This window comes from Protobothrops mucrosquamatus, unplaced genomic scaffold, assembly GCF_001527695.2.
Source record: "Protobothrops mucrosquamatus isolate PMUCROS unplaced genomic scaffold, P.Mucros_1.0 scaffold6334, whole genome shotgun sequence".
Classification (NCBI taxonomy): domain Eukaryota; kingdom Metazoa; phylum Chordata; class Lepidosauria; order Squamata; family Viperidae; genus Protobothrops; species Protobothrops mucrosquamatus.
Window position 1 is genome coordinate 12,495 of NW_015392161.1, and position 8,653 is coordinate 21,147.

Consider the following 8,653-nt stretch of genomic DNA (forward strand, 5'->3'; position numbering starts at 1 on the left):
TTGCTCTCTCTGGAGAACGCAAGCGATGAGCAAGCCCAGCGTGTACATTCATACAGCTTTAATAAAAGGTACAACAGGAGAATATATGTACAGTCCAAATCCACATGCTAGTATTGAAACGCAGTTTAACTGGTAAACCCACACCGTCCCATTTTATCCGCTGAATCCCAACAGCTGCGTTGCCCGGCCAGGAGAAGTCCCTTAGGCGAATCCCAAGTTTTCCATTGTGTGCAAAAAACAACAAATAAAAAAACACCTCTATTCCCCGCCTTAGTTTTAGAAATATCCATCCAAAGTAACTATCCTACGTGTTTATTTATGTACGCACAGACAGACCTGCGCGTGGAGCAATTCATAACGGACTGGTTGAGAAGCTTGTATGTTGTGGGGCATCGTGGTGGAAGCAACGGGGCCGCTTTTCAACGCTTCCCCAGTTTGTGGCCAATTAAACCACAGCATCCACCCTCCTTGGCCACCACCAATTCCAAAGGTCACTTGTAAATTTGATTCCAGGGCACCCCAAAACGTGGGGTTGTTGAGAAAACTACTCAGAAGAGAGAACCGAGATGGAAAGATGTCCGCAATCCTGGCAAAACGGTTGGCGAGCTGCCGTGGATCCTGCCGGTGCCAGAAGGGAGCGTCGGCCAACTCCGGGTGGGCCGCCAGATCCCGTCTTGACGTTGGGGCACCTGGCCTCCCCTCCAGAACGGACCGGTGGGCCTGCTCAGCTCCACCCAAAACCAGGAGATTAAAAAAAGCGGAGATTGGGGCCAAGGTGTCCTACGATGGTGGTTTGAGAATTCAAGGAAGGAGACATCAGGAAAACAGGGGAGACCTCTTCTCTTTAGACCAGGGGTCCCCAACTCTGGCCACTTTTAAGACCCGTAGGTTTCAACTCCCAGGATTCCTCAGCCAGGCATGAATTCTGGGAGTTGAAGTCCGCAGGTCTTAAAAGTGGCCAAGGTTGGGGAGCCCCGCTTTGGATGAGGGGGGGGGGGATATTTCAGCCAAGGGCAAAACTAACCAAATCCTGGCTCTGAACTCCGAGGGGACAAGAAAGGTGGGGAATCGGGCCCCTCTTTGTAGAGAGAAGCAGGAGAGACGCCCCCCCCCCACCTCCCAGGGAACAGACCCTTCTCAGGGGACATCCCAAGAAGCACCGGTGGTCTTCGTCTCCCGGGTGAGGTTCGAATCTAGCCAAGGAGAGGAAAAGGCACCACCAGGTGGGAGTTTACTGCAAGTCCTTAGAACCGGCAGGAGACGGCGGGACCCAGCCGTCAAGAACCCCCTGGGGGGTCAACCTGATCAAAACCCCCCCCAGTCCAGATTCTGCTCAGATGGCTAAGACGGTTCCTCCAAGGCAGTGTTTCTCAACCTTGACCATTTTAAGGCATGTGGACTTCAACTCCCAGAATTCCACAGCCAGCGTTGCTGGCTGTGGAATTCTGGGAGTTGAAGTCCACATGCCTTAAAATGGTCAAGGTTGAGAAACACTGCTCCAAGCTCCCCGAAGGAGGGAGGGAGGGAGACCCTCTCCTTCAGCATCGGTCTGTCCTCGGTTGAGGTATTTTGCCCCGTTCCTTTCACACAAAACTTAAAATGAGAGAACGCACACACACACAAACTCTCCCCGGAAATGGTTTGCACTCTTTGGAAGGTCTTCAGGGTGATGAAGTTGCTTCAGGTGCGCTTTGACCAGCGTACGTGGAAGAGACGTTTGCAGCGGGACCCCCTCAAAATGGGAGGGTCTCAGCAGGAGCCGGATGGGCTCCCTACAGCCGCTCGCCCAGGTGCCGGAAGGCTGGCCCTGTGGGTGGGGGCCGGGTGGGCTTGTTTGGGCCGCTGAGGTTGGCTCCACTGGCCAACCTCTGGGGCGCTGCAGAAGCGGACAAGATCCAGGCTGGAGGCGACGCCAGGCCTTCTCGCCTCCCCTTGTCCGTGGCTGGGTAAGGCCAACCGGGCGGGGGGTCTTTGGGCCCAGAGACCGGGCCGGGTCTTGAACAGGATCCTTCGAGGGAGGGCAGCTGTGGCAAAAGCCGATCTCCACCCAGGTCTTGGTCCCCAGGCCAGCAGACCAGCCGATGTTCAGAGGTGGGGTCCCTGCAAAGGGGGTCCCAGCCCCTCTCAGTGGTGAGATCGGCCTCATCGGGGCCAGGTGACCCACAAGGCAGACTGGATTTGAAGGGAGGAAGAACAAAGATGATTGGGTCCCTCCGGGATCGCTCCGATCAGCTCTGGAAGCTGATGAGGCCTTGGACAGTTCTGGCTAATCGAGGGATGGGAAGACGCTGGGCCGGTCTCGGAGGCTCTGGGGGCTTTGCCTGCTCTGGACAGGAAGCTGGGCACGACAGACCTCCAGGGCTCCCTCTAGGTCAGGGATGTCAAACTGCCGGCCCACGGGCCAGTTGCATCGTGCGGAGGCCGTGCCCGCCCCAGGTCCGGCAGTGCAAAAAAAAAGCTGTGATACGTCACGACACTTCACGTGAGGTGGCGAGTGTGACACCCGTGCTCTAGGTCCTCCCAGCGGCCGGCCAGCCACGTGGCCAGAGTGAAACAGAAGGAGAGACTCCCTTCTCTCACGGGTCAGGAGAAGAGGGCCCTGGTCTGCTCCTCCCTCCCAGAGAAGACCTCTCAGGGCGTGGCAGAGGAAGGGCAACCGGAAGGACCCAGCCAAGCCCCACAAGAGGTGGGAAACTCAAGGAGACCCGAGGAACTCCACAGGGCCGGCCTGCGTCTCTNGGACCTGTGCAATGTGGGGTGGGGGGTGTGTTCTGTGGCTCAACAGCGAGCCCCAAAGACGAGCCCCAAAGGCAAGATGGCGGAGGGCCCTTGGCTGGGGAGGGGGCCCCCTTTGTCTGCTTGGTCCACAGACATTTCAGCTCCTCTAAGGCACTTGTCCATCCAGTCAGGGCCAGCCCTTCTGCAGCCGAACGGCTGGACCCCCAGACGGAGAACGGGCTTCGCACCCAGGTCCAAGGAGTGGGCTTTGCGGCCTCTCATAAGTGGGCCAACGAGCCATCCCAGCGGTCTCCAAGCTGGGCCACTTTTAAGACTGGCGGACTCCAAGCACCGCTGGCTGGGGAATTCTGGGAGTTGAAGTCCACCAGTCTTAAAGCGGGCCGGCTTGGAGACCCCTGAACTATTTCATCAGGGTGACCCCCACCCCACCCTGATGTCCATGGAGGAGCCAACGGGGAAGATCTGAGACGGACGAGAGACGGACACCGTCCTCTCTGGCCACAAATCCCCACATTTGGGGGGGGTCTCTGGGTGGTTTGTGGGCAGCTGCTTTAGGGAGGGGGGCTGCCCTGCAGCTTGGCTTGAGGTAAAATGAAAGTCACATAAAACGGGGAGGGGGAATGTAATATTCCTCTCATTATGGCTGTGGATTATTTGCCACATGGAATGTGGGGTCCTTGGCACAAATGTGGGCAGAAGGGAGGGAGGCAGCGGCGTCTATGAGTCAGGGCTTCGGTGGTGATGGGGGAATTGGGAAAAGCCAAGATGGCGGCCGCTGCACCCTTTAAAGCAGGGGTCCTCAACCTTGGCCACTTTAAGACTTGTGGACTTCAACTCCCAGAATTCCTCAGCCAGCAAAGCTGGCTGAGGAATTCTGGGAGTTGAAGTCCACAAGTCTTAAAATGGCCAAGGTTGAGGACCCCTGCTTTAAAAGAACGGGGCTGCAGCTGCATGAGCTGGCCGCCATCTTGACTTTTTTGACCCAACGAGGTCGGGCAAAACCTCAGAGGGCGCTCCCCAGAGTTCCCTTCTTTTCATTAAAAACAGGAATCTTGGGTTTTTAAAACAGAGTCCTTGTTTCCCGTCGGGCGTATTTTAAAGAGCTCCAATTCCCTTCGTCTGTCTGAGGAAAATGCTTCCCTCCTTCCCGGCTGAGAAATCGGAAAAAATGGATCGACAAGAAATAGAGAGGAGGGCACATACATTTTTTTTTTTTTTTTTTAAAGAGCGGTTTGTGTTTCAAAGGCGGCCGAAGGAGCAAGAGAGGAAAGGAGACAAAATGGGGTGTGGGGGTGTGAAACGGGGGTCCGGGACACCCCACAGGGGTGTTTCTTGTAAATGTTTCCCTTTGAAAGTGTAAATTGTTCCCTTGAAACCAGGAGGGTCCAGCCTTGGCCCCTCGAAGACTTGTGGACTTCAACTACCAGAATTCCTCAGGCTGTCTAGGGTATTCTGGGAGTTGAAGTCCACAAGCCTTCGAGGGGCCATGGCGGGACAGCCCTGCATTAGAGCTTCATTGACAAGGTGCGTCTAGGAACCCGGAAGTGCTGACGGGCCCCCGGCCTTGGCCTTCCTGGAAGGCTCTCTGGGGCTCTGAGCTTCCAGTTCCAGGAGCAGTCTTCCCCAAGTGAGCCGGGCTCCTCCAAAGAGGGGGCCACCACCGAGCAGTCCCGGGTGGTGACCAGGCCCCGCAAGTTGCACACCACCGATCCTCCGGCAGCGATGCTGGTTCCCTGGAGCCGCTCCACCACCCCTTCCTGGCGGTAGCTGGGCACAGGCCCCGCCCTGCCAAGCCCCCCGTCCGCCCACCCAGGCGGCCTGCGGCCCCTCACGAGTGGTGGCTGCTGCTGATGAGGCTGCGCAGCTGCTTGGCCACCGTCTCGATCAGCTTCTGCTTGTCCCTCTCGTTCTTCCGGAACTGGGCGAAGACATTGTTCTTGCGGCTGGTGTCCTTCATCCTGAGGCAGGGTGGGGGAGAAACACTCCGTCAGATAGAAGAACACACACACACATAAACACGCAGACACACACCCCGAAGACGGCAACGCAGGGGCTCCTGAGCGGTGGAGACTCTCCTTGGGGAGAGCCGGGGCAAAAAGGGCCAGGGGTCTCCCCGCCAGCAGCTGAGGTCACCCCACTTGGAGAGGCGTCTGGTGCGGAACGACCTTAACTGTGCAAATGACAACTGTGTCATCACAAACACAACTTGGAGCTACGTCTCTCCACTTGGACCGCTTGAGGATGGCTGGATGGCAACTCCCAGAATCCCCCAGCCAGCCAGCCAGGCAGGCAGGAAAGGAAGAGGGGAGGAAGTAGGAGAGGTTGGCGTGCCCACCATCTACACGACGGGCGGAAGAAACGCCCTGAAGGTGGCAGGGGTCTTCCAGCGTGTGACGAGGACGCCCCACATGCTCAGTCCGTGCCCAGGACACTGTGTGGGGCTCAAGGCCCAGCAGCGGAAGGCGGAAGGGAGACCCCAGGTGACCGAAAGGAGCTCTGGAGATCCAGGAGCCGAGGACAGGGGAAGGGGCAACACGGGCTTCCTTCCCACCTCTGAGAGGGGTGGGCAAAAGAGGAGGAGGAGGAGGAGGAGGGGAGCTGGCTGGCTGAGATGCCTCTCTGGGGCCCTGGCTTAGCCAGCGAGGTGGAGATAGGCGGAGGGACTGGCCAGCGTCTTCTGCACCCTGGTCCAGCCACAGAGCCCGTCCCAAGGCAGGGGAAGATGCGGCTCTGGAGGTCTCGGAGGGGCTGGCTGGGCCTTTTCTGTGCACCTCTTGCGGGATGGCCCTTCCTGAGGCAAGGCCAGCATGGCTACACCACCAAAGGTGCAGGGAACGCTGCCCCCTTCCCACCAAAGTGGGACCTATTGATCTACTCGCGCTTGCATGCGTTCGACCTGCCAGGTGGGCAGGAACTCGGACGCATCCCCTTGCACGGAACGGGGTCTCGGACATGGGCTGCCAGCTCTCCAGCTGACAAGCTCAGCGGCTTTGACCACCGAGCCATCGCGTCCCAAAGTGGGTCAATGCAATGGCCTTCATTCAGCCTCTGGACGGAGGGCGACCACCGCCAGCTAGGGAACCCAACCCGAACACTACGATTTCCAGGGCTTGACCAAAATCAACCCCTCGCCGGCTCGGTTGGGGTCCAGGCCAGAAACAACAAGGAGGAAGGAGGGGTCCAAACTCTCAGCCCCAACCGCCCCGTCCACAGAGAGTGACCGCCAGCCCAGCAGCAGCATTCAGAGAGCGGCTCAATGTCTGTGGAGCTTCTCCGTCGTCCAGTTGTCCCGAGGGTGCTTTTCCCGAAAGGCAACTGGACTTTATTGGGTTTTTTTTTAACTTTGAAAACCTTTCGCTTCTCATCCAAGAAGCTTCTTCAGTTCTGACCGGAGTTCTGACTCTAACGAGTTAGAACTGAAGAAGCTTCTTGGATGAGAAGCGAAAGGTTTTCAAAGTAAAAAAAAACCCATTAAAGTCCAGTTGCCTTTTGGAAAAGCACCTCTGGGACCTTAGAGGACTTGGAGGGTCAAGTTCCAGGACGGGGCCTGGGCGCCCTTTGCACTGCACAGGCTAAGGAGGCCGGCCAGGCCACCCCACACATACTTACTCTCGGGAGATCCTGCCGGGAGGAGGGAGGGGCAGGGAGAGGAAGGAGAGACAAACCAAGAGGAGAAGTTAAGCAGTGGCCGGCACAGCTGACTGTCCCACTTCCCGGCTCTCCTCCTCCCACCGAGGCGCCATGCAAGCCCTCCAGCATGGGGGCAAAGGGGGCAGCAGCTGGGGCCGGCCTTGGCAGGTTCCTCTGAGAACCACAGGGAGCCTGGAGCGTGGCCGAGGAGGAGGGGGAGCCCTTTGGTCAGAAGACCTCTCGTTGCTCCAGGTTGTTGCCCTCAGCCCCACAGCCCCACATCTGGTCCCAAAAGAGCCCCAATGGCAGCCAAGCCAAAGCGGCACATGCAAGCACCAGCTAGTGACCCCTCCTTTGCCAGCTCAACCCCGTCTACTCCCCCAGCAATGCTGCTGCAGGATAAGTGCCACACAAGGGTCTTGTCTGACCCAGGGACTGCAGGGTGTGTGTGTGTGTGTTGTCACCTTCTCCCAGGGGCCACACGGAGAGGACCAGCAGAGCCCCCAAAGAAGAGGCCTCCAATTCACTCGCACCCGGGACCTCCATGTGGTCCTCACCCCATCTTCTCCTTCATCCTCCAAGGAGGACCTCTTCCCCACCACTCCATGAAGCAACTAGGGGTGGCCCACATATAGCCTTCCACACGTTTCCTCCTTCCTGTGTCCCCCGTTTCCCAAGGTCTAAGCCAGGGGTAGGCAACCTTGGCTCTTTTGTGACTGGCGGACTTCAACTCCCAGAATTCCTGAGCCAGCATGGTTCAGCTTGGAAACCTCTCCCTTTCCCTCAGCATGGCTGGCTCAGGAATTCTGGGAGTTGAAGTCCACGAGTCATAAAAGAGCCGAGGTTGGCTATCCCTGGCCCTAGACTAAAATATAGGAAGAACGGCTGCGGGACTTGGGAATGGCCAGTCTAGAGAAAAGAAGGACTGGGGGGGGGGGAGACATGATAGCAATCTTTCAGTATCTCAGGGGCTGCCCCAAAGAAGATGTGGGGGGAGGGGTCACATTATTCTCCAAAGCGCCTGAAGGCAGGACAAGAAGCAACGGATGGAAACCAATCAAGGAGAGAAGCAACCTGGAATTAAGGAGAAACTTCCTAACAGTGAGGACAATGAACCAGTGGAACGGCTTGCCACCAGAAGTTGTGGGTGCTCCATCACCGGAGGGTTTTTAAGAGGAGATTGGACAATTGTTTGTCTGGAATTGTATAGGGTCTCCTGCCTGAGCAGGGGGTTGGGCTAGAAGACCTCCAAGGTCCCCTTTCAGCTCTACTCCAATGGATTGATTGAATCCCAGGCATTTTATTCCCACTGGCCAGTCCAGGTGCATTAGACCCTCCCTGTCCTGGAGACTCAACCAGCGACAACCACAACCCAGCACCACATGCAGCATCGCCATCAGCAGAAGCTCTTGTGCCAAGCTGGGCCCCTCACGGAGCAGGCCGCGGTCCCCCCATCCCTGCCCCAGGCGGCTTGGGCAAAGCAGCAGCTAGCAGGGGGCTCTCAGGCGGAGCCAGGGGGGGGTGGAGAGCACCCGCGGGCACACTCACTTTTCCAGCAAGGCCAGGGCGGTCGTCGGGTTCACCCGAAGGTACTTGCAGGTGGGCTGCCCGTAGTCGGCCAGGTACGTCGACCAGTCCCACTGGAGAAACAGGTCCAGCAGCTGAAAGAGGGAAAGGGGAGCACTGGGTAAAGCTTCGGGGGGCTTGCCGGTCGAGATGCTGTCCTTCAAAACCTGTAAAAGGGGCCTGTGGACCCTCTCTCCCCCCAGGGCCTCTGGGAGCTGAGGGCGGAGTGGAGGAATCCCTCTCGGGGTTCATGCCCAAGCCTCACCTGAGTCTTAAAAAGAGTTTTTGTTGAGTGCCAACACTGTCCGGTGGACATTTTAAGAAGAGACTGGACAGCCATTTGTCCGAAATGGTATAGGCCAGGGGTAGGCAACCTTGGCTCTTTTATGACTTGTGGACTTCAACTCCCAGAATTCCTGAGCCAGCAGGGCTCAGCTTGGAAACCTCTCCCTTTCCCCTCAGCATGGCTGGCTCAGGAATTCTGGGAGTTGAAGTCCACAAGTCACAAAAGAGCCAAGGTTGCCTACCCCTGGCCTAGGCCTAGGCTGCTTTATGACTCGTGGACTTCAACTCCCAGAATTCCTCAGCCAGCAGGGCTCAGCTTGGAAACCTCTCCCTTTCCCCTCAGCATGGCTGGCTCAGGAATTCTGGGAGTTGAAGTCCACGAGTCATAAAGCAGCCTAGGCCTAGTCCAGGGGTAGGCAACCTTGGCTCTTTT

At 57.6% G+C, this 8,653-nt stretch overlaps 1 protein-coding gene across 1 annotated transcript; it reads right to left on the reverse strand.

The window, feature by feature from the left end:
• Positions 1 to 4,567: 4,567 nt before the first annotated feature.
• Positions 4,568 to 8,030, reverse strand: LOC107300189 (exocyst complex component 6B-like; the record flags this gene model as incomplete). Its single annotated transcript, XM_015829528.1, has 2 exons — positions 4,568 to 4,697; positions 7,918 to 8,030. Coding segments are annotated over 2 exons (243 nt in total), but the record flags the coding sequence as incomplete, so codon positions are not given.
• Between the last annotated feature and the right edge of the window lie 623 nt (positions 8,031 to 8,653).